The sequence below is a fragment of the Sinohyriopsis cumingii genome, unplaced genomic scaffold (genome assembly GCF_028554795.1).
Source record: "Sinohyriopsis cumingii isolate HCF-2022 unplaced genomic scaffold, ASM2855479v2 utg000309l, whole genome shotgun sequence".
Taxonomy (NCBI): domain Eukaryota; kingdom Metazoa; phylum Mollusca; class Bivalvia; order Unionida; family Unionidae; genus Sinohyriopsis; species Sinohyriopsis cumingii.
Genome location: NW_028315887.1, coordinates 39,024 through 65,827, shown reverse-complemented (window position 1 = coordinate 65,827; position 26,804 = coordinate 39,024). Strand labels below are relative to the sequence as shown.

The 26,804-nt window shown below is 41.5% G+C and overlaps 1 protein-coding gene across 1 annotated transcript in view; it reads left to right on the top strand.

Annotated features, from left to right (window-relative positions):
- Positions 1-25,483, top strand: part of LOC149774356 (tripartite motif-containing protein 59-like) — a 37,651-nt gene extending 12,168 nt beyond the window's left edge. Inside the window, exons 5-8 of the mRNA XM_089945375.1 lie at positions 2,140-2,162; positions 2,527-2,668; positions 23,779-23,840; positions 24,782-25,483. Of these exons, the coding sequence (XP_089801501.1) occupies positions 2,140-2,162; positions 2,527-2,668; positions 23,779-23,840; positions 24,782-24,902 (348 nt within the window). The 3' untranslated portion in view covers positions 24,903-25,483. The remainder of the gene's footprint in view (positions 1-2,139; positions 2,163-2,526; positions 2,669-23,778; positions 23,841-24,781) is intronic.
- The last annotated feature ends 1,321 nt before the right edge of the window (positions 25,484-26,804 follow it).

Genomic DNA, 26,804 nt, shown 5'->3' with positions numbered 1-26,804 from the left:
AAAAGTTAAAAATTTCTGCAATGCCCTCGGGAACTAATCAATTAATTACAAAACCCATATATGAATATGCGGGCCAAATTTTGTTTCATTTGTCTACTTCAAGTGGGTTTTGCCTAATTGTGCTAAGAATGCTTTTGTACATAAAGTTAGCAAGTGTATAGTTGATTGAACATTTGAGATAATGGCCTGAAAATCATAGATCATTCAGTTGTAACTATGATCAAGTGCGTTCAATTTCTTGACATTCAGTTTTATAATTGTTCTGCTACCGCCCTAAAATGGATTTAGAACATATACGGGGAACAGCATACTAATATGATATCTTCTATCGAAGACAACTTTCAGATCCAGTTGAATAATTTCACTGTGTTTAATCTCATTATTTTATCTAATATAATCAAATTTGTGTGGGCCCCGACTGGCCGAGTGGTTTAAAGCGCTCTCCGTTACGGATCACTGCCATCTCACCTCTATCTGCGTGGGTTCGAGTCCAGGATTCGGCAAATGTGGATATGTGAGAAAGCATGCCAGTAGCTTCTCGTGGGTCGGTGGTTCTTCCCGGAGTTTTCCCGGGTTCTTCCTCCACCATTAATACTGGCCGCCATGCATAGCCTATCGTGTGCTGAAAAATGGCGTTAAACCCCACAACAACAACAAATTTGTGTAATTTTACAGTGTGAGGAAGAATTTGTGCGAAAGCTTATTGATTTGAGTATTTTCACGAACCACACAGTATAAAAGTCTTGACAGAAGAATGTAAATAGCCTTAGTAGCTATAGGCTGATATAATCACCGCAACACCTAAGATATTAACTGGCGGTTTAGGGGATGATGACACCTTTTTATTCAAACCTGCCGAAATCTGCAGTCATTTTTGTCTGCACACATCGGTGTATATATTCTACACTTACCGATACATCTCGCAGGTGTTGAGCTACTGTCCGCTTAAGGGTTTATTGGTGATATGTACTATTTCCGGATCAAATCGTATGTTTGGCGACTTTTACCTCCACTATGCATAATACAACCAACTCTTCTGTGACCATTTTGAATTTCGCGCTAGATATGACTGCTACCAAATATCGGTAAGTGTCTAATCTGTACTCAGGTGTGTTCTGGAATGATTTTTGTATGCAACTAAATTGCACATTTTAATAAACAGGTTACATCAGACCCACATATCGCCAGTAAGTATCAACAGAGGGTGGGCGTGGGGGCGCTGATTTGTCGGAATATAGTAGCTCTTCTAAGCTTAATGAACTGCACAAATATTTCACACTTCCTATCCAACGCGCAAAAAACACTGTCTCATGTACGAATCTATTTATGTAACTCGTCATGGTATCACTAAATTTGGAAGGCTATTTCATATGTCAAATTATTCTTATTCTACTCTTTGGTTTGCTTATTTCAGTAATAATGTTCGTAAGACACGCAACAGAAAATGAAGCTTGCTTTATAAAGGAATCTTCCGTTAATTATACGCGTGAATGAAGGCGTCAAGAAAGAATAGTTTAAAATAAATCTTTAAATATCTCTTTCTTGTTACACAAAAGCATGTGTGTAAAGAAGTGAAATCCCTGTTTCTTTCGATACCATGTGGAATGTATATTTTCATTTTAAGTCCAAATAAAACGGGAATTTTCTTACATTTCTGCATCAAAATTATTGCTAATGTCTGTAAGCACTTACGGATTCGTTCCCAAAAGTAATGCTATGTACAACTCTTCATAAAAACACACGCTGCTGCTTCGGCAGTCGCAAAGCTTCGCTGTGACAAGTACGTTTTAATAAACATATATACATTAGCTGCTGTTCCGATTATTTTTATTAAAAATGTGAATGGGACTAGACTTGGGCTGAAAATCAAATAATTTCCTTATGTAAGGTAAAGCGTTTCGAACAGAAGTTTGTTAAGTTGTCGCGAAAACACATGAGTCAATTAAACTTTTGATGAGACTTCAAAACGAAATGTTTAAAATATTATTTTTGCACCATACGTTTTAAAACAATATCCATATTAAATAGGAATTAAGTTATAGAATCGAAATAATCACTATATTATTGATACAAATATTCATATATTTTTCTCGTCAACATTCCAAATCATATATAATACTTCGCATTTATTCATTGCAGCTGTGCGGATCAGTGGAAGAAAGGTATTCATCTTGAGTCTACTTCGAAGATAAAGGAATTAGTAGTCACCTGGTACACTTTAAATATAATGTAATTTATTTTCTTCCGTCAGACTATAACGGTCATCTAAATGAACATTGCTAAAAGAGAAAGGCAGCTTCTCTTATGGAAAAAGAGCTAATTACTTTCACATAAATGCAACATAATGGCTTATAATAAAAATTTAAAACATCTGCAGTAAATACGAACATAGATTCGATTAAAAGTCTATTTATTTCCCCGAAAATCATGCCAAGAATCCAGATTCTGTTAAACAATTTAGTTACAATTATAGCTTTATATTTTTTGCAAACGTAAACTAGGTTTTATTTCTTCAAATCTCTTTAGACAGAAAGCAGTTGGGATGAAAGCAAAAAATGTTATGGGGACGTCTTTTGCCCCTCCACCAAATTTGGAGATTGGTATAAGTGCCCCCTGGATAGAAGAGGCGATACAGAATATCAAACCGTTTGAAATATTTCAAGGACAGGTAATGTTGCAACTTTTCTCACTTAATGTTTGAAATACGAGACATCACATAGGAATTCATTTCGAGATTACGTTCTTTAGGAAACAAAAGCACACTTTAAGAAAACAAAACCGCACACTGTGCACCTTTTTACCTTTGAGAAATGGTAGATATATACATGATTAATTCTGTATTCTGTAAATATAACACATCCGAAATTCTACAATGCTTCACTAAATTTTTATTGATACTATATATAAGTAGTGAAGGGGGGCACCCTACGGACAATGGGAATTACCATTAAAAACACCCTTGGGGCACTCTACGGACAATGGAAATTTAACATGGAGAAAAATCGTGGGGCACTGTACGGACAAGGGGATTTAACATGGCAATAAATCGTGGGTCACTCTACGGACAAGGGGAATTTAACATGGGGAATAGAGTTTGGGCTTGTTTAGGAACAAGGGGAATGGAACATGGGATTTTTTTTTCTTTAAATTTTTTAAAAAAGGGGTAGGCAATGGAAAGGCTATCTCTTTTCGAGAAATATGGGGGCCCTGAAAAGGGCCTTTGGGTTTTTTCTTCTTCTTTTAACTTCTTAACTTCTTCCACCATCCTCTTATTTTGTCCATCATTCCTTTCTTCTTTTTCTTTTCTGTTTCCGGCAACCAGTCCGGGTGGCCCATGGCCCGGAACTTCTCTTGGATTTTCATCCAGTTTGTGTTCAGTTTTTCGAATTCATCCCTTTTTTTTTCTATTTTCTTCTTCTTTTCTTTCCTTTAACCACTTTTCTTTGATCTTCTTGACCTCTTCGGTCAGCACATTCCTCATTAGTTCTTCAGCTTTCTTAAGTTTTTCTAACCCCCACTTCGCGAAACACCAATCTGTCCATTCTACAATGTCTTCTAGAAAGCACCTTGCACTCGTCACATGATCTATCGCTTCTTTTAACTTACCCACTTTGACATACGGTGGGTTAATTAAACCTCTGATTCTCTTCTCCTCATCCTGTATCATTTCTTTTACAATATTTACGGATAAGTGGAGGCTGGTTACTTGTCTTGAGACGAAGTCTTTTGTCACTGCATACCTCCATTCCTGTTCAACCCTTTCTACTACACTCAATCCATCTACCATCCAATACCAACTTCCCATAAGATCGTTGTATAAAGCTGAAGCTGCTGGCATCTTCTTGTTTGCTTATTCCGTAGAATGGGTTCCAATGGCCAACACTGTTAGTTTTATACTCAAAGCGCGAACGTGAAGGAAAACATCCCCTAAAAACATAAAATTGATCTTACCTAGATCATGACCCAACAACGCGCGGACGTGAAGGAAAACATCCCCCTAATTTCTCATTTCATGTAATAAAACCCTAACTTTACTCTTCACATACGCTAAGAAACCCATAATCTACTATTCACACAAACATACCTTAGCTCTTACAAACACAAACACACAAACACACAAACTCATACCCTCACACTATCTTAAAAAAGAGTTAGTGTTTATATACACACTACTCTACCTACACACATTGGCAAATCTATCGTTATTTCTTTTCTAGACTATTGGGTAGCCCTGAAAAGGGCTGTTTTTTTTAAACTCCAGATGCACCTATCTAATGGTTGCACCTTCCTGGCCTGGCGCCGCACACGCATCTTCTTCCCCAGTCTTCTTTCACCTTTCTTCTGGGGAGCGCAGAGGGAGGATGATTCGCTTCAGCACCCCAATCCTCTGTTTCAGGAATATTAAACGACATCATCTCTTCTCTTTTCTTTTCCTCCTCTTCCCTCTGTCTTCTCTCCTCTTCTTCCTTCTTTATTCTTGCTTCTTCTACTATAGCCTCCGCTGATAGTTCGTTTACTATCCGCCTGGCATATTCCAGGTGCATCTGGAGTTCTAACAGTTTCACTATTCTGCTAGTCATTTTTCTGGCTGTGTTGATTAATCAACAAGGGTAGCTGGACTGCCGAACGAGTTTCAATTTATACTGAAAGCGCGGACGTGAAGGAAAACATCCCCTAATAACATAAAATTCATCTTACCTAGATCATGACCAAAAAAACAACAACGCGCGGACCTAAAAGAAACACTCGCTCACTTTTTTTATGCTACCCATCACTTCAATAGACTATCCACATACGCAAAGCAATCCAATCTAACCCCAAATATACACCTCAAACAGCCCAAAAAAACAAACATCATTTTAATCTACTATCCACACCAACCTACTTTATCACTTACAAACACAATCACACAAACACATACCCTCAAAATTTTTAAGAAAGAGTTAGTGTTTATTTTCACACTACTCTACCTTCACACATTGGCAAATCGATCGTTATTTCTTTTCTAGAGTATTGGGTAGCCCTGAAAAGGGCTGTTTTTTTTGTTTTTTTGTTTGTTATGGCATTCTTTTTAGTTTCTAAGAATGCGATGTCCTCTGAGGATAGACTTTCTGGCGATAGGTCTGCTTCTTCGGAAAGAGAAGAAGAATTCTTTGGTGTCGATACGACAATCCACAAAGCCTCTGTCAGCTTCAGGTTGCTGCTGCTGTTGCTGTTGTTGCTGCTGTTGCTGCTGTCTCTGAAGTCTGTACTTCTCTGTCCATTCTTCTTTCTCCCTGTTCATTTCTTCTCTGAAGAGCTCTTCTATCAGGTCTTCAGTGATTTTTAACATTCTCACATTCTCTATTTCTTCTGGCTTCGGTATCAGACTGTGTCTGACCCTATGCAAATTCACGTAGGCTTCGTTGAGCTTAGCTAGTTTGGAGCACATCTTCTTAGGAGGATGAGTCGACAATGGATGGCTAGACTGGGAACAACCCGGTTCTTAAAGTTAAAGCGCGGACGTGAAGGAAAACATCCCCCACACGGTTTTCGAGCCGCAATGTTCATGAGAGGGATAGTAAGAAATGAAAGAGCATCAATCCAACATTCTTATAGCTAAACAAAAGACAAAGGCATTTTTTTTCTAAACACAACATTTTTTATTCAAAAATCACTTAACACTAAACAACAACATTTTTAACAATAATCCAACACTATAACATCAAACAATTTTTTTTCAAATCACAAACATTTTTTTCTTCAAATACAATCTACTTTAAACAAGGCTGACAACGTTGTGAATGAAATTGTGATTTCCACTGTTGGAAATCATTAGGCCATTGATGGACACTACGTTTCCTAGCTTGAGACAAAAGATAAGCATAATGGTCACAAAACCATCGATCTACTTTCACATCGTTTCTAGCAGAAGAACGAGCATCGAAATGAGTCACTAAATGTTCTAAGGAATAGCCCAGGCTGCGATGATGCAGAAAATACACACAGTACTGTCCACACACTAAGGAATCTGTGCCTTGTAATTTCACGTTATTGAATCGGGTGGTCTGAGCATTTCTTCTCATAAAGTCGATGATATCGTCTTCCAAAGGGGGCAATCCATACGAATCGAAATATTCCACACATCCTTCTTGAGGAAAGTAGACGGCTACCCAGTGGGTTCCTGGGAGATGACTATCGTCCGTGTTGATCACGTAAGCTTGATGGTCTTTAGGTTTGCGATGAGGGAGTTCATCTTTAGCACAGACGACGGGATTCCAAGAAGACGTATACGAACTGTGGTTCAAAAGGTAATAAAGTTCCCAGGTATCCATTTTTTGTGTTTGTTTTCTTCTTCACAGGTAATAATAAGTCGTCAATTCGATCCTGACTTTTTGCTTGAAAATGTCTGACGAATAAACGGTTATTCGTTCTGTTTCTTCACTCTGATTCAGGAGAGCTTCGATACGATGGATCTCTTGAGTGGTTAATGCTGGACAAGAATGTTCACGCAAGTCTTTATACCACTGGTGCAACACGTCTTTGTTCGAGATGAGACTCCAAGCTTCGTCCAGATACTCGTCCAATTTTTCTTCTTGACTTAACATTAGGCATTTATCGTGTTGAATTTGACTGGGATGATCGTTTTGACATCCATAGCAATTTTTCTTGATCAATTCCGTTATTTTGTCGACCAAGTGTTTGGCAAAACAGGAGACTAAATGGGCTTCTTGTTCTGGCCATCTCGACTTCATCATGATATCTTCTTCGTCTTTGTCTTGAGATTCTTCTCCTTCCACGGTCTCCTTACATTCCATCTCCAAAGTTTCTCCACTAGGTAAAGAGGGATAACAGTCTTCCATGGCTTTCTAATAATCTAGAGTGACTTCTCTCAAACTGTTGATTTCTATGGTATTATCGAATTCTGCATACAGGATGACGTTCACTGTCTTGTCCAGTGGCTTTGCAAACTGAAGTTCCACACGAATCTGGCCAGATTTTATAGGGTGGAAATGTCCCTCGTCGCTGCCTTGGTCTGGAGTGAAATCGAAAGCCCACAAAGCATAGCCTCCTGCATAATCGTCGTAATCAATGCCGTGACTGGTGTTGGTTCCTAACTGACCGGTGGCTTCGTACAGGGACAAGTACGATCTCAAGTAATTCGACTTAGTCTTATCGGTGTCATCAAATTTAGGTTCGAAAGGTCGGGTACACAAGGTCTTGCCATCGCGACTGACTTCGATCTTGGACACTTTGAAATGTTGAAAGTTGAAAGGATTTTTAGCGATGGCTCCGTTGAAGGCTTCATTCTCGACCATACCAAGGATTAAACGCTTGGGTAACTGCCCTTGGAACAGATGATCTTCGATCATGGATCGCTGGTTAGCGGGAATGGTGAACGTTTTCACTTCCACGCGTCGGATGGGATACTTGGCAGTCGTTCTGCTCAACGTCTGACTGATTTCGTTTGCCACTTTAGGTAACACTTCTACGCGTCGTACGTAGAGTTTGGCTTCTTGGATTATGCTTTTAGGAGCCTTAGCAAGATCAGCAGCCTGCAAATGGAAAGTGGTACTGCTACGATTCAATCTCAAGCGAACATTCACCCCGTTCAGCAAATATTTCTCTTGCAACCACATGTCCAAATGCAAACGATCCATCAGTTCTAAACTGTTCTTGTTTAAGATTTTCTCTTCTCTTGCCTCAAAGCCTTCATTGCTTTTATCTGTTGCGTCGAACTTGTCTCGTGTGTCATCTACCCACAGCACACAGGCATTGAGATGACTTGTCTTGGCATCTGTTCCGTACGTCAAGAGATTTTCCAAGTAGGCACGGTAAGGGTAAGTATCCATGCTGATGCTGACCAGTTTGTTATTCAAGTACAAATCCACTGAGCTGAACAAGGAATGCATGAAATTGTTGACGGGAGCTATTTCGTCATCGTCTTCTACTCCTTTATCATCTTTTTTTAGAACTTGGACTTTCAAGTACAAGTAACTGCTATTCAGATCGATGTAATCTTCGGGCTGTCCTTTGATTTCAAACTCGATGGGAGCGGAATCGGTCAATGAGGAGATGGGATTAAATTCCACCCATTGGGATTCTTGCATGGTCATCATGGTGGGGGGCATGGCAAACAGATCCAGTTCCGTCTTGGAACAGGCGCAAGACTCTCGGTGCATCATTTTTTGTTGTTGCTGTGTTTCAATAATCGAAAACGTCTAAGTCTCGAACGGTTCTTCTTTTCTTGGCCTTTCTTGCTTGAAGTCTGGTGAAAGGGTGTTTTCTTCTTCGTCGTCTCTTTCTGCCTTGTCCTTGCTGAATGCTTGACTCGGTAGCGTGCAGGGCATTTATAGGTGTGTCTCGTCGGCCCAAAATGTCTTTGCCCGTTTGCAGCAAGACATTTTTACCTGCCCTCATGAAGGCTTCTTTAGGGTTTTGTTTGTCGATGATGACATTTTGGAGAAATTCTTTGCCTTGTGTCAGTGCCGCATCTTTCAAGGCGTGCAATCCGCGTGTCACCATCGGTTTCAACACCGGGGCCACCGAACGAAAGGCCGATTTTAACATGTCTCCTAAACCGTGTCCTCGCTGTCGAGCCACCCCTCGGTACACTGGATACATGACTTACTTACGAGTCGTGAGAGAACCGTTTTCGAAAATGGAGTTTTACCGTGACTTTTCCTTTGGTGAATGGAATATTTTGTCCCAAATCTCCTTTTATAGTAATGTTGACCGTGTCCAAATACGACTTGCTGACCGGCAAATAGTGAGGATGGACAAATTCGCGGTGGACGTGGTAAGTGTTTCCACCTTCCTCGTCAGCGTTCGTGGCAGAATCCACTTTGAAAGGAATGACACGCATTAACGGTACGGAGGTGTGTCCCACCACGTTGTATTCCACTACATCGGAGTACACAAAGATCAAATTCAGTCCTTGGTTCAGTTCTACCGGGGTACGAAAATACTGGCCAAACGTCACGTTGTCGTAAATGATGGGTAATTCGGGTGGTATTTTTTGTTCTAATTTCTTCCTCATCTCCATGTCACCGCCCAACATGTCAAACAATTCAGGACAAAATTCAATGGACACGATTTTACTTCGCTCAAATTTCACCAAGAAGCGACGAGCTACTTTGTGGTACTCCATGGTGACACTTTTGTTCTTGACATTGTCCTTCCTAAAAACTTCCCCAAACACGCCATTAAACTTGGAGGCTATGGCGCTGACCAAATGATGACCACTGAAATAATAGCCTGGCAGAATGGACAAGTTGTAGGTCCACGTTTTAGTTTTCTCATCATAGGTTCTATTGGTATATGTGCCAATCTTATCCAACTCCTCTTGCAATTGTTTGTCATGAACTTCCACCTTAAAAGTATTTTGATTTGGAATGACATTGTGGACTTGGGTCGGGTGAATCATTTCCACTAAAGCCACTTCCCAATGGGCTTCGTGATCTAACTGGATGGCTTGAGGTAATTTGGCCGTGTAACAGCACAACGTGTTGTTGGGAAACACCTCCATGGAACTGTCACTGGGTAAAGTTAAGTAAAATTGGTTTTGGTGACTCATAATTCCAGAGTTCTGTGACTGTCCGAGGGGATATTACTGGATGTCAGAGGCGTGTCTCCGCCCAAAATGGGGTTCTGGTTGTGGTTGTTGTTGGAGTGGTGACTGGCACTGGCACTGGACACAACGTTCCCGTTCGAGGAGAATTTCAGGGAGGGATTGGGAAGCAGGTAACCGATGCAACTGCTCAATAAAATGGTCCACAATTGTTTGTCTCCTTGTTGCAAACTCAAATTGGCGATGGCTGCCCCGATGACACAATACACCACGAAGATTTGGCAGAAAAAGACGATTTGCGTTTTAGGCACACGTTCTCCACACCACACCCACAAGGGTTGTTTTTGTAAATCTTGCACAGAAGAACTAGGGGAAGAAGGACTGGTCGACGTAGCTGCGTCTGATGTGTGAAAGGGCATGATGGTCACTTCTTCTTTTTATAGTCGATGACTTGCGAAGCGTCGATCCAAGAATCGAAACTGGGTGGATATCCTTTCCAACGTACTTTGACTTCTTTGACACGTCGTTTGCCCACTTTACGGGTTCTGCGTTCGAGAATGCTTTCGATGTCGTACACGTCGTCTTCTTTTTTGGTGACACGTTGTAACTCGGGCAAATAAAACGTTCCTTTGAGTACTTCTCCGTTCATGTCTTCCAATTTATAGACGGCAGGATGACGGCCATGCACTCGTCCAGTGACGCGAAACAATTCGGTCGTCCAGTTAGGTAAGTAACCTTTGTCGAAAGTGCGTTTGGTTTTGCCAATGCGCACCCAATCTCCTACGGTCAACTCTCCACTTTTCTTGGGGACAGCCCTCGTCGGGGACGTACCGAACAGGCGCTCGAACACCAGCACTTCGTTGTCGGGAGTCACGTCTTGCGGGGCACGTCCGATGCTTCGATGGTAAGATTGGTTGTACGCTTGCACCAGGTGCGGTAAGATGTCGATGTACTTCAGAGTGTGGTGATGCGTAAAATATTTCCACATGCGTTCTTTCAAAGTGCGTTGAAAACGTTCCACGATGCTGGCTTTGGTTTCGGGATTCTCGGTGGTAAAAAAATGAATGTCACGTTTCTTTAATTCTTTTTGGAAAGCTTGGTTCAGAAATTCGGTGCCTTTGTCCGTTTGCCATCGAAGAGGGCGACGACCGCTTTGTTTCAACACTCGTTGCAGGGCTCGCACTAACTCGCTGCTGGATTTGGAAGTCAAGGGCACGACCCAGGCATATTTGGAAAAGACGTCGATGACACAAAACAAATATTTGTAACCACGATTGTAGCTGGCCAAATGAGAGACATCGGCTAAATCGGCTTGCCATTGATGATCGATGCCTTCCACTCGGGTGCGACTTCTGGCAAACTTGCGTCGAATGGGTTTGTGTAAAGTGTAGGTAGCTTGTTCTTGTAACCATCGTTGCACTTGAGGTAAACGGAGACTTTTCAGTCGCGTTTTGGCAGCACGATACAATTTTTGAACTCCTGCGTAACCTGCAGGATGCGAGGGATCGTAGTAAATGCTAGCTAAGACTTTTTCCATTTTTTTGTGTTGGTGTGTTAATAAGGTACCCACTCTTGGAAGAGGCTACTCTTTTTCTCTTGGGGTATTTTCTTGGATTGCAAGGCTTTGCGTGTGCGGCCAGCAATAGGTGTCGAAGAGGAGGAGGATGTCTGAGCGGGGGATGTCGGTTCTTGTTTCACTTCTGTCTTCACTTCTGTCTTCACTTTCTTTTTCTCTTGTGAGGAAGAAGGGGTGGCCATCATCTTTTTAATCCATCCAATTCTGGAGGTAGGTGGTGTTGTTAACTTGCGTACTTTTTCTGGTGGAGTTTGAAATCCTTCTTCTTCTTCTTTTCCTTTTTCTGTCTTGGTCACGGGTACTGGTGGTACTGGTACTGGTACTGGTGATGGTGCTGGACTTTTCATCAAGGTCTTAAAATCTTTCAAAGTGGGTAAAGCTGTTTCGTCTAAAGCTTTCTGGTGAAAGAGTTGCAGTCGTTGCAAGAGTTGACCGTACTTTTGCGATTTTTCTGTTTCGGACAAATCTTGGCGATCCATCAAGGATTGCAATTCGTGTTGTAACTGGGACATCTCGCTCAAATTGGGATTGGGAGGTAAATGCGGGGTGCGTTGTTCTTGCCACCGATGGTATTCCATCCATCGTTTGTAAGGCACTAAAGCTAGTTTTCGTCCTTCCATGGGGTTGTCAGGGGTGAATTCTGAGATCTTGGGACTTCCGAAGGCCTTTTTATCTTGCTCCCACCAGTCCTCCCAACATGGTTCCCAAGACTCCTTTCAGTATGGGGCCTAACAAGAGAGGTAAAATGCCTCCACGTTGGACCAACATCTTCTTTTTCTGACGAATGGGAATTTTCTTTTGAACCATTTTCCGAAGAACGTGACGATGTTTGCCTAAGCATTGTTTCTGGTGTTTGGACAAAGGGATCGTGCCTTTCAAAACGTTCAAACAACATTCGCACACGGTATCGATGACCTCTTTGGAGGCCGTTTGAATGAGTTTTTTTCGTAGGGGTGGAGAAGCTTTGGACAGGACAGATAACAGGTCCCCATGTTTGGCTAAACGTGGTGGTAGTCCTTTCCTTTTCTTTCCTTGGGGTTTTCTGGAGGGTGACATCTTTGAGTCTTTAGGAGCACCTAAAAACACTGATACCCTACTCGGTCACAGGCCTTTTTTATACTGGAACGCGTCGCCACTGATTGTCTTTACGTTTTATCAGTTTGAGGACAGGCATGACACGTCGTGCAGGGGTACGTAACGGACTAAATCGAGCCAGTTCTTGCTTGGACAAATCCAGTAAACTTTGTAACATGCCCGATCTTTCTTGAACTTTGATTTTGGGAGAAGGTACTTTGTGAGCAGCAGCCACTGCCGCTAAATTGGAAGGTCCTGCCACTGGGGAAGTTCTTTTGGGGGTCATCAACGGAGAAGTCCTTGGTGTGATCAACGTCTCCAAGTACTCTTCAGTTCCTGGTGACATCAACGGAGAAGTGGACAAACGTGAGGCTGCCGGAGACGCTGTGGCAGGTCGTGGCTTGCGAGTGTAAGGTTGCGTCCTGGCCGAAGTGCCTCTCTTGCGACTAGTTTTCTTCTTCTGTGGACTTTTCTTTTTCTGAGGACTTTTTCTCTGTTTCTTTTTCTGGGGGCTTCTTTTCTTTTTACGGGGTGATGGTGGTGGTGTCTGGTAAGAGGAGGGTCCTGCCACTGGAGAAGTTATTCTTCTTGGGGACTTGGTCTTTTTCTTTTTCTTCTTGGGGCTTCGTTGAACTTTTGTCTTGGGGATAACTTTGGGGGCATTAGGATCCCATCTTAAGAGTGAGCGAATGATGACCCCTCCTAGAGTACCGCTCCCTCCAGGTTTCAAAATGATTTGTTTTTTGGTTTGAGTGTCGATGCGGGGATCGGCCAGTTGGACCAAAGCGACTTTGTTTCGATCGAAAAAGCGTTGGGTTTGATGAGGAATCTGAATGATTCCTTGGAGTAATTGACGTGCCGTCACCGTGAACCATCGTAAGACTTCTTTGAGACTAGCTTCTAAGACACGGGCTCGTGTTTGTGGATCTTTTTCTCGACTGATGCCATACAAGGCACGAATCAATTTGACGGGAAGATGCGACTGAAGGGACGTCATGTTCACACTGTGTGAGACAGACGAAAAAGGGTCTGAGGTTTTTATAGATTTTTTTCATGGGGAGTGAAATGAAGTCGAGGACGGAGACGTGTACAGGACAGGTCCTCCGTCTTGGCACCAGTGGTGAAACAAGTGGGTACGAAATCGCAAATCCTCGGGAGTCGTAGGTTTCAAATCGACGAGTAAATAGGCGTGTGGAGTTTGAGTGGCATCGTCGTACGCCTGAGTCAGCCAAGGCGTTCCTAACTGTTTGGCTAAGACTTGCACTTGCGATTTATCTCGAGGGCTTTTAAACAAGACCACGTAATGCGCATTGAGACTGATGGTGCGATGGGCTTTACTTTGTTGAAACAAATTTTGGGTGATGTAAACGACACTGGCATTACGGTGATGCCCTTTGCGCGTGAACCACAGTTTAATTTCTTCTTCGTCTTCTCCTAACATGTCGTCGAAAATGACCAAATGGGTTAGACGGGAGTCAGAGACGATGCCATCGTCTTCTTTAGGAATGCCTTCCACAAACACGATGGAATCACCTTGACTTTCTCGCAAGAGGCTGTACGCCGATTGCCACTCTTTGTAACACCACACGATCCGTTGAGGGGGCCGATCGATCAAATGATGTTTATGTTCGATCAAACGTTTGACGAATTCGGTTTTGCCCGAACCGCTAGGTCCAGCAATGAGCATGTTAAAGGGATGGCGAAGATACAAAGCCTCCCAACTGGCACGATCTAAGTGTTCGTCGATGACTTTGACAGTAGAGGAAGAGGGAGCAGAGACAGTAGAGGTAGCCATGGTATGAGAAATGTCACTTGTGACACGAAAAAACAAACAAGACAAGAGTTTATATACTTTTTCAGAACACGTTTATTGAATGTTTTTTTCAAATATGAACACGAAAGACAAAAATACATACAACCCAAATAGTGATGTACAGGAATATAAAACACAGCAAAGCGATCAAAGTGGAATATAAACAAGTGTCTGTACAACATGTTTTGGGTAACCAAGATGTCCTAGGGACAGTGTGTAATGTTCTTACAGTCTCTACATGAGGTATTGTCACACAAGTGTCCTCCCGGAATGACCTTTCAGGAATGTCCATGACAGTCCTGTCCTGAAGCGAGTGGTTGTTCTCGGTGACGGGTTCTTCTGGCACCGTCACTAACACAGGTTGAAAAGTAACTTTTTTCCTTGAACAACTCTTGTGCATACTGGGCCACTTCTTGGGTCCAAGCCTCAAAACCCCCCTTTTTCCAATCACGAACATCTGTCCAATGAGGGTGTAAGTCACAAGCTACACACACATCGTCATACACGTCTTGGGTCGCTAAAAGTTGACGAATCTTTTTTTCCTGTTGAGGTCGAGAAGTATCCAGATGAAAACGCAAGGCTTTGAACAAAAGGAGTTTTTCGTGACCATTTAAGGCCATGGAGGTGGTAAGTACTGATCGTAAAGAGTCCACAAAGAATCGGCTGGTAAACGAAATCCCAGAAAACAAGTCACGAAGACACACACCACTTGTCGTCCAAAATTGAATGGATACAGTTCTTGTAATAATTGATGGTAATGATCCACGGTTTGAATATGGTCATTGAGTTCCTTCCACGGAATCTGTTGGATGACATGTGACATAAACCGTGGCATGGCAGCCTGTTTTTATATTCTCTTTTTTTCGGATGCAATAGACGTACTTTCTAGCCAGAGATCTTCGTTCTCCAGTAGGGAATCTAAATCTTGCATACTGTAACCGAAACGTCAGAGTTCGTTTAGGTGTTTCCTCTTCCTCTAAGTAGATTCCACGTAAAATATGTTGGTAATCCTTTAACTTGTCTTCCTCAATGCATTGCACTAGGTGAATCTCGAAGTAACCATAATCATGAACATGTCGATCATTAGCGACCTCAAAGTGTTGAACAATGTCTGACCATTGAAAGAATTTCTGACGAATCAGTTCTCTTATACCCTTCAGGTACCAGTGGTTAAAGATCTGGTGACGTATCGGATGCAATTGTTCTTTACGTTTCACTTGTATTTTGACCAGCTCTCGGTAAATGCGTTCTCTCAACTCCACAGGCAAAGCACGAATGTTCTCTTGTAAAGTATCCATGAATAGGTCATACTAAATCCTCTTTGGTCTGACACAAGAAATGTACTCTTTGCACAAACATGGTTTCACTTCAGTGTCGAATTTAAATCGTTGAGTCACTAATCTACACATTACAATTCGTTCAGAAGTTTCCTCTTTCACCAAGTTGACATTGTGTTCAAGATGTTGGTAATTCGTTAACTCTTCCTCTGGAATTCGATGCAGTACGTTTACAATGTAGTAGATAGAATCGTCAATACCAAACCATTCCTTTTTATAACCAGGAGGTCGTTGATCAATGTCTGTCCAATGGAACACTTTCAATTGAATCAGTCCTTGTATAGCCTTCAGGTACCAGTGGTTCAAACACCGGTGACGTATCGGATGCAATTGTTCTTTACGTTTCACTTGTATTTTGACCAGCTCTCGGTAAATGCGTTCTCTCAACTCCACAGGCAAAGCACGAATGTTCTCTTGTAAAGTATCCATGAACAGATGATTATGGTAAAAAGTTACTTCAATGTCTCGGTCCCACTAAGGGTAAGTAATGACAATTCGGTGACCATCGAGCATGTTCAACGAAGGCCGAATCTTGCGGTTCCCAGTGGTGAAGTGACACACCGCAACTGAAGCACTTGACTTTATCTCCTTCGCCCAAGTAAAAAAATCCGGCTCTGGCTAATTCTTCGGGGGTCGGTCCTCCCAGATACTTTGGCCATTTTCCTTTGAACGATTGAAGACGATTTTCAAAGTCGCAGTATTCCGACAAACGCACAGGAAACGAATATTCGTTTTTCACAGGTTCGTTTCGATGAGGGTTGAGTGAAATGGGCAGGAGTTTGCTCAGGGCTGGATGACATCCGTAGGGAGGTAAACGTGAAGGTCGACATTCCCCTTTAAAACGAAACCCAGTAAAATGTCCAAGAGGACGAGCAGCATCGCTTTCGCATCCCTCAGGTTTGACACGCACAGCATCACTTTCCATGACAGGGGTAGGGGCACTAAAGTTCCCATGATGCTTTACGGCATCGCTCAGGTCACAAGGTACAGCATCGGTCCCATCGCAAGGCTCACAATCGCACTCGTCTGCAAACTCCGTTACGCAATTACAATGGTAACCACATGGACAATCGCAGTTTCCTTCCGGACATTTTCCGTCGCAATGTCTGGGTCTTATCCATCCAGTATTAGTCACACTAGAGAAAGATACAGCTTTTTTACAATCCCCAAACTGGAACGATGTCTCTTTCAAAGTATTCATCTTGTTCGCTTGGTCTTGGTAGTCACAATGAACTATCGATCTTGCCTAGGGTTCCTTTTTTATATACAGACCAATACCGACGTGACCGTACGGTAAGGTGAAATGATTGGGAAGTCGAACTCGCTTCTGGTACACGATTTGATAGACTTTTTCCAGGGGTCGACTGACGATGTGGTGAGTGGGTAAACGTACAATCTTGTTCGGTTGGTGAGTGGTCACTTTAAAGTTTCCATCCTCTCCCGATTGCAAGGCTTCTTTCAATACCCCAAAGTTGACCACTCGACTGGTACGATAATTCAGAGTCAGTCCTTTCACTTTGCACGTCGTGTGCACTTCTCCTTGTTTGTCCCGGTATTCGTAGCCGTAATTTTTGGGACCGCCACTGACGAAACTTAGAATCTTGTCGTCGGGATGCTCGTCTGTCCAGGCTCCTAAACGGTCTCCTTCGATGTTAGGGTGATGTTGAATCGGGTGATGGATGTAAATGCAACTGTCCGTGTCAAAGTACAGGACGCGTTCCCCTAACAGTTCTAAAGCTTCGTACAATTTTAAGCGAGCATGGGCTGTCACGTAAGCCGCAATGATGACATTTCCAAAAGGGTCGTCTTGTACAAAGTCCAGATCTTCTTCGTAATTGACCAAGATCAAATTCTCTCGAACGACGTCCACGTGTTTCATGTATTTGGTTTTGTCGTGAATCATCTGGAAGTAGCGGGAAGGTTCTGTCAAATATTCCGTCTTGGGTAAACACGGTCGTTGTGCCATTTTACCCCACAAGCAATTTAACATCACTTTGGCAAACGATCTCCTGCCTTCGTTTTTCTCGATGTGGTCTAAAGAGATGCCTTCTTGTTCGTAGTATTTCTCTTTGAATTGTATTTGGTCTTCGGGAGTGTGACACCAGGAAGGATAGCCGCTGGCTTCTTGCTTCAGTTTCAAAAAGGCATCCACGTAGTCGGCGAAAATGCCTTTCTGAGTAGGGTCACCCTTGCGGTATTGTTGTGTCTTGGGAAAGTGGCAAATTTCGTACACTTCTAACAGTTGGTATCCCATGTCCAGAGCTTTGAACAATTCTACGCTGACCCAGGTTCCCGTCAAGGCCCGTTCTTCCTGGCTGTGCTGACAAGGTTGATCTTGGTTGCACGTTTCGGCACAAGTACGGCACAAGGGAAACATCAGTTTGCCTTGACAATGGTGAGGTAAGACGGGATGGTATAGGTTCGTGGGAGGCAAAACTTTGCACTTGATCAAGCCTTCGTATTGTCGAATGTTGACCAGGTCGATGTGTTCCGTCAGCAATTGCGGGTGCCCTACAGGAAAGCGACAATATTTGCACACGTAGGGATACAGCGAACACACGTCCAAGTATTTGATTTCTTCTCCTTTCTCTTCGTCGGCTTGGTACAGCAAACAGGTGGCATTGGTCCTTCCTCCGTACAAACTATCCCTCGGGTTCAGCGGGTCCATGAACTGGTAACTTTCCACGAGGCGTTTAAACTCGGGATCGGTTTTCATACGGTGATCGTACTCGTGTTCCCACATTTCCACCACTTGGTATCCTTCCTGTTCCAACTTTCGGCGCCGCTGACAAGTGTCCTGGTACAAGTCTTCCATGGTTCGTTGTAAAAACTGATTTTTAGTGCTACGATCAGGGTAACAGACGGGACATCCGTGAAATAAGCAACCGTTAAACTCGTACACGATCTTGGGGTTTTCTAAGTCCCAGCCATCGACCGAATACGTTCCGATGGTCTTTTCGCCCCCTCCGTTGCGGGCATGCTGAATCCACTTGTCTTCCTTGTCGCACAAGTAATGTAACCAGCGTAGGGCTTTGACCGAGTATTGGCGCTTGACAAAGTGGGTCGTTTGAGGACTAATGACAGCCACGGTGTTTTCAGGCATGAATCGTTGTCGATACACTAAGGAACACGCTTTGGCAATGGTGCAAGCTTCTTTCAAAGGATCGACCCCTCCGTGTTCCATGAACAGTTCTCGAAATTTTCCACAGCAACGTCGTAAAATGTCCACGTCGGAACGACAATACTTTAACATTTCTTCCTGAAAGTCGAAAGGGTCCGAGGCGTGAGCCTGGTACCAAGCGTAAAAAGCTTCTCGTTGTTCGGTACGCATGTTGTCGGGGTCGTAATAGTGAGCCTCGGGCAAATGGGGTAGAACGGCGTGTTGATTGGCTTCCGTATTGAAAAAGTGTGGAAAGTACCCTTTAGCCATTTCTGTCATTCCAAACGTTTTAGGCATTCGACTCAAAGGCATGGCCAAGTAACTCATCGAATCTTTAAACTGCACTTGTCCCACTTGCATGAAAATGATTTTGGCTCCGTTCAAAGTCACTTTAGGACGCTCGATGCCTTGTTCCGTATAGTACCTCAAAAGAAACTGTCCATCGTATCCGGAGAAATTGTGAGCCATCACCGTGGCATGACGATGACAATCTCCGTAACGTTCGATGTCCTCTTGGCTCCACGTCTTGTCGACGGGGTCTAAGACCCACTGGGCAAAATCGGCTAACGTGTTTGGTCCCCGAAAGATTTTTTCACGCCCTCCGGGAATCTTGCTGCAGTGATGGCAATGACTGAAGATAGGTTCTTGAATGCACTTCTCGCACGCTCGATGAGCCACGCAGAAATTAGGAATGTGAATGCCGGTTTCTTGCATGCATTCGAAATCGAAAAAGATGAAATTGCCTTTCTTCTTGTGACCGTCCTCTTTCTCTGGTGGGGGTTGGTATTTTTGCACGTAACATTGGTGTTCCAAGTCCACGATGTGGTGACAAATGTGACATTTTTTCTTTCCTGAACATACGTGTGCCTTGGTATTATTGGTACGTATGACTTGTTCACACGTAGAGCACAATCTCAGCAGTTGACAAGCGCATTTCTTCTGTGAACCTTGCGTTTTCAGATGTTGTTGGTAACAGGTAGGGCTGACAAACGTGCGCAGACAAGTGGAACAAGGCACTGGTTCTTCGCTCAGACAGGGTGAAGAGGCCAAACATCCTGTGCATTTCGATCCACAATGCTTGTGTTGCTCTCGATTGTTATAACCATGGTCACATTTCTCACAGTAATAACTGTATTTCAGGAATCCGGGGATACTGGTAATGGTATCGAAATGTTCATCGTGATGATAAAGGTGAATGTATTTTCCATCCTTAAAATCTTGGCCTCGAAACAACAGAGGTCCGCGCACTTCTTGAGGGTGCACTTTCAAGGTGTAGCGTGGAGCTAGGGTATCTTGCAATTTTTGCATCTCGGGAATGCCACAGGGTGTGTCTTTGGACAGTCCGGCTTGTTGTAACAGGAGTTCTGCTTCGTTTCGTTGTTTGGCTCGGTCGGAACGTTGAATGGTGTCCCAGGTTCTTTTCCATTCTACCGTGTCGTTCTTGTTGGCATAGGTTCGTCCCACCACGATGGCACGGGCTAAACACATCTGGTCATGAGGGTTGTTAATTCGGACGAGACTCGTTTTGGTGTTGCGAAGGTCGTCCACCAATAACATCTTTTTGCGTCCTGTCCCTTGAGGAGGAGAGACGTGGGTCATGTCCAGTGTGGCTTTACCATCGGTGATGTCAAACTGATCGTTAGATTGTTGTACGTGTTGAATCTTGTCCATGACTTTGGAAGCAGTCAATTCTGCAGGGGTGCTAAACTCGATCCAAACAGGGGATTTCAAACCGTCGTGTTGTATGGAAAGTCTCAAGCGATCGTCTTCTTTGGGTTGACATTGTCGCTTGAGTGCAGTGAGCAAAGAATCCCACACCTCGGTGATGAACACTTCTGCTTTCTCTAACGGTACTTCAGCCTTGAAATCTTTAAACTTCACCGTGTATTTGTAAGCCGTGGTTCTAAATTTTCTAGAGGAGCGCTTTTCCGTCTCTCGAATGGAATAGTACTTTTCAGGGTTGACTAAGGGTGGTGAACTTGGTTTAGAGGGTTCGGATTCTGGTTCACTCATGTCCTCTTCAAAATCACTGGCATGAATTTGTGCCAAGATTTCAGCCCTGGTTCGAGGCGATAGATCACGTTTCTGCCTCTTACTTTCTTCTTCTTTCTTCTCGAATGGATGGGATCGTTTCATCTTGAAAGCAAAAGGTCAAATGACTCAAGTTCAAACACCATAAACTACTTTATAGTCATAGCAGACCAGCGTATATAAAAGGGTGTGTGTCTTGTCCTTTCACTATTCATTTCACTCTCAAGCCGAGCACAACGATGGAAGAGACTGACCAGATGGAACGTTTCGTCAGAGCTTTGCGAGGGGTCATTAGAAAATTCTCTTCAGACCAGCCTACGGACTACTCTCCTTCCTTTAGAGATAAAAGTCAAGATACTTGCTATATCTGTCAGAAGAAAGGGCATTGGTCTTCAGAGTGTCCAGACCGTCAAAAAAAAAAAAAACAGGGGATAAAAAAGACAAAAGTCAAGATACCTGTTATTATTGTAAAGAAAAAGGACATTGGTCTCCAGATTGCCCAAAAAAGAAACAAGAGGAGTCAGAAGAAAAGAGGAATTCTTCAGAAGAAGAAGAGAGGGATTCTTCTGAGGAAGAAAGAAGACAGGTGAAGAAAAAGAAACAGGAGAAAAAAGAAGAAGGGAAGAAAGCGAGGAGGAAGAAGAGGAAAAGAGTGTGACGGTGAAGAAATTCAAAAAACAGAGAGACTAAACAAGGAGAAAAGAAGAAATTAATGAACTTTTTTATTAAAGTGTTGTGTTATAAATTGTGAATTGGATTGTAAAAAATGGAGAAAAGAATAAATGAATGATATAAGGTAAGTGTCTTTGAGTTGTGATTTTAAAATAAGAAGCTACACTCACGCACTCATACACAGACACGTACTAAAAGGGTAACATGGGTGATTTTTTTTTTTGAGTTATTGGCAAATTGAAATTGTATTTCTTTTCGAGAAATGTGGGTGGCCCTGAAAAGGGCCTTTTTTCTTCATGGTGTAGGGGTGAGTTTAAGCAATCAATTTTAACTGCCTTAAGCCTTTGCCACGGCCAAGGCCTACTTCTGGACTGCGTAATGTTGATGATGATAATGATTGGGTTGAAATCACTAAGGGTGGTACGGTAGGCTTAGTCACAGGGTTGACATGTTTGGCTCGGGAAGGTCGTATTCTCTTCGGTCGTGATAAAGAAGTCTGATACATTTGTTTCAGACTTCTTAACTCCGCTAAAATGTCCAACAGTACCGTGACCGTTTGATTTTCACCCTCTTCTTTCTTTGCTGCTACTTCTTCTTGCTGTTGTTGCTGTTGTTTTTTTCTTACCTCTTCTTCTTGTTGCTGTTGCTGTAGGAGAAAAGCCTGTTCCGCTTCCTTTTGTCGTTGTATAAATTTCTCCAATTCTTCTTTCTGTCTCTGTCTAAAATTCTCCACTTGCGGTAATGAAGAAAGTAACGAAGGTTCCGGAACAAATTCTTGCGAGGAGAGAAAATCCACAAAATCCCAATTCACCTCTTCTGAAAGTAAGTCCGGGTTCCCTTGGGCAGTCTCCCCTGCTGGTGCACCCCACTGGATCGTTTTCTGAGTTTCCGTCATGTTGAATCACTGTCGCATAGATTGACTGCACACAAGCGCTAGCGAATCTATATTGACTACGTGACGTCACAGACTGCTCTCTTCGGATTGGATGCGAGCTGACTGAATTCTGTAACGCGTGTTAGGATTGGTAAATGAACTCAATCCGTTTCAATCCTTCCTCCGCCTATAAATAAGCGACGTTCACTGCATTGATTCACCTGTTCTCGTCGCTTCAAGATGTGGACTACAGTTGAGTCATCCACCCTTGTGTCTTCCATGATGTTTCGGACAGACTTGCTCATGTATGTCCGATCGAAGTGGACCGTTGTCCACAGGACAAACACCAGCCTGTGGATACGTAGGATCTACGTCGAAAGACAAGGATGCCTGAAAAGAGTGCTGATGTACGGACCAACAGTAAGACGCAGCCTAAGGACAAGAAGAAGACCAATGCGGTGCCATTTATGTTAATGAATACATTAACATAAAACCCAAAGGCCCTTTTCAGGGCCAGCCATATTTCTCGAAAAGAGATAGCCTTTCCATTGCCTACCCCTTTTTTTTAAAAAATTTAAAGAAAAAAAATCCCATGTTAAATTCCCTTTGTCCGTAGAGTGACCCACGATTTATTCCCATGTTAAATTCCCCTTGTCCGTAGAGTGACCCACGATTTATTGCCATGTTAAATCCCCTTGTCCGTACAGTGCCCCACGATTTTTCTCCATGTTAAATTTCCATTGTCCGTAGAGTGCCCCAAGGGTGTTTTTAATGGTAATTCCCATTGTCCGTAGGGTGCCCCCCTTCACTACTATATATATATATATATATATATATATATATATATATATATATATATATATATATATATATATATATATATATATATATGTTCTATCTTTGAAGATTATATTACGATTTGGGCTGTTTCAGAACGCGGTGCAAACGACGAATTTAATTTGTACTTTTTCCTACCTCTTCATTGGTATTGGATCATTTTTTGATATCTTAAAATTGGTTACAGCTTAATTTCCAATCAATCATCCTATGTTACATGTACCATATTATTTTACTCAGCTCTATGCATTAAATTCTTTCCAAATGAATGTAATTTTTTTCTTGACAAGGAAATTTGTATTACTGTTCGCTGATCTTTCTTCCTCTCGCTCAAACGATTTTTTTTGGTTGAATTTCTTGATATGCTTTAGGATTGCAAATTTATTTATCAAGAACAAATATTGTTTCCGATCGCTAGGTTAATTTTAATGGTTTTAGATGCGGAATCTTGAAGAATAAATGTATTATGAGTAATTTTTCTTCTTTTAATTGACGTGTATCAGAAACTACGCAAGACAAAAATTACTCTGAAATACGATCTATTGTTTCGGCCGGAAAATCTATTTTAGCTCCAAAGTTGATTTTTTTTCGTCTACCCAATATTTAAAGAAGGAGCTCTAGTCATCTCTCTCCAATGTGTATTTGTGTGTGCTGATTAAAATGACCATACATGCAAGATTTTGTGTATCATGTATCGAAAATTGCTATTTTAAGTCTAGCAAGTCTAGAATGTATTCGTGGCGTCATGAGGCTTTATTACATGGTTGATGTAATATTGCAAATTAAGCGACACAGTTGTTGTGTGATAAATACATATATCTCTGTCCTCTTATTTTTTCTATTTTACTCAACAGACCAACTCAGCAGACGAATGCAGTATATCCAAGATTCTGAAAGAAAATGAGACTCTCCAAAAGTACTATCAGAGAAAAGAAAAGAACAAATTATATTCATCTTAATCTGTGCACAATATATATATATATATATATATATATATATATATATATATATATATATATATATATATATATATATATATATATATATATATAAAACAAATTGACAACACACACACGTAAACGCTCACGAAAGAAACAAATATAAATCATATTTTTTGCTTAAAAGTTATATTCCTATCGTGTTATTCTCATAATTAAATCTCTATTTAATATTATTTGTGTAGTGTTTATCTACTTCTACTACCAGTGATCTATTCGGGTGGCTATGTCGATTTTGATTTTGTTACAAACCGTTGTATTTGAGTGCCCTTAATCGACGGATACGGTGGGTTTTATTTTCCTTCCAAACAGTTTCGCTAGCTTGAGGGCATTTCAAGTTGAAGCAATGTCAAATGAATGTGTACCCAGGATCAAGAAACTTTTACCTACCAAGCTTCTTTCTAGTTGTTTGATCATCAGGTCACATACGTTGAGGTCATTTTTTTAATTTAAATTTCTTTGTTTCTTCCACATTTCAAAGGACACATAACTTGCATGATATTGATTAATATTTTTGTTTTACATCCTGGAGAGCACATTATATTATGGCTATATTTATTCAGCTTTTACACCGTAACTGTGCTGTTTAACGTATTACTCCTGGCTATTCCAATAAATCTTGGTTTCTAAGTGACTTCAGTTTTCGTCTGAGACGGGTGTCTCTTTTTGTTGCATTTTCTGTGTAATATTACATTTTGAGAATTCTTTGATTTCGCAATTTGAATTTTCATGCTCAATAATGTATAATTTTCCAACATGAAATTTTTTTTTCGAAAATTGCTTAGTGACAATACCTTCCCATAATCGAGGAAATGATTGTAGATACCTCTTTAATAAACTGCCTATTTGCATATTATAGATCTGTTCAGGCACTACAGTGGGAAATAGAACTACACCAGTGTACTATACAGGATACAGAGAGACGGTATGTACTTAAATTTAAAAAACAAATCAGTTATATACGACTCATTATAATTTAGACAGCAATAATCTGTTTATTGCATTAAAGCGTGAAAAATTGAACTGAACACACAACAATTATTTGCATTTTTTCAAAACATTCCCATTTCCAGACAGCACATATAATCTTTTCCTTTCCTACAATATTCCTTTATAAATAAAACATACAGCTTTAAAAAATTAGATTCATGGCTAAATAACTGAAGTTAAAAATTAATATGAATACTCATTACGCATGCCTGCAATAAATGTTAAATGGATACAACTGTGCTGTTAAAAATCAAATGAAATAGAACAAAGCAACGCAAGATACAAGTGTCAACCTGCTCCCAAACGTTGAACCCTATAGAGGAAGTTACAAATTAATATGATGAGTCCTTAAATATGCACTGGTCGTTCAGATCTGTGTTTAATACACAGATAATAATACCGTATATAGAAAATAATTTGAGCTTTAATTTTTTTGTTGGATATGGATCATTCCCATTCAATCTCGGTTTCGTGTAAACATGCAAAAGTTGTACGATATAGATGTCGCATAAAGAAAATATTTTGGAAGATAGGTGTCGGGGTCGTTACGTAATAGTAACCGTAAACCTGGCTCATTATTTATCAATGCTGTTAATTGACTCCATCGAAAATAATAACTAGATAAAATAAATAAATAAGATGTCAAGTTTAAATGTATAAAAGACAAAAACAAAATAAAACAAATAAACCAATTCGACTGTTTGTTACTTTATATTCAGTTGTTTCCTCCCTTTGCTAGTCAGCACTTTTTTGGCACATTGGAAATGAAGTTACCACAGAGGGTAGTTATGATAGCACCTGAGTGGCCTTTGCATTTACGTAGTGTGTGATAAAGACAAATGATATACCAGTGTTTGAGTCTCCTGATTTCGCTGATTTCCGACATGTTCTTTGCAACAGAACCTTGCAGTCTTAAAAGAATACTTCGGATTTCCACCTTAAACATTTTACAGTCTCCCATTCTATCATTAAAAAATCACAAGCTCATCCAAATCACCATCAACAACAATCTGGTTGGTACACTCAGCCAAATCCGCTCTGGCGGCAAGCCTGTTCAGATCCACATAAGCGCTACGTCAGGCTGAGTAACATCGTCAATGTTAATAGCATGCATTGCATATATTAAGTGTACTTTTAAATGACTTTCTTTGTTGTGTTGGTATTGAGAAGCAAGTGCATGCTTCGCTTCCACATCAATATGTCCACATATTGACCCATCTAACCGAATTTGTAAAGGTAGTGTTGAACAAAACAATAGTAAATCACCTTGTTCCCCCCTCTCCCCCCGATTAAATAATAAGCATCGTTAACTGGTGGTCAAAGCCTCTATGAATCAAAATATAATAGATGTTTATGATAGTCCCAGGTAATTTGACAAATGCAGGTTAACAATTCTACCTAGTAGTCTTAGACCTCTTCTTGAGGGTATTTTGCGAGTTGTCCCTGATTTGTACACTAACAACTTTTCTCAGAGCTATCCCGAATGCAGTTCCAACAGCTCCTAATGTAGGTGATCTTGCAACTGCAGACCATTGATGGAACTGATGCGATGATTGGTTATATTCCACAGGTCTTTTGCAGTTTCATCACATCTGACTTGGATAATTTTAATGTGACATTCCGACTGGGGATGGGGGTTGGGGTGGGCTATAGGACTCAAAATTGTCAGCGAGAATGGACCCACCTGCACATGCAGGAAGGTGCATGTCTACCGCAGATTCTTTGGAATATTCCGGGTCCTCTAACGTAAATTAATAATTAGGTTGGAGCGTCTTGTGGTATGCACGTGCATCTTGATTGTCCTTGAAGTGAAGCAAAAGTTCTGCGGAGAGTTCTTGATGACCGTGTAACCGCAAATAAACATATGCAACTCATATTTTATGAAATATCAT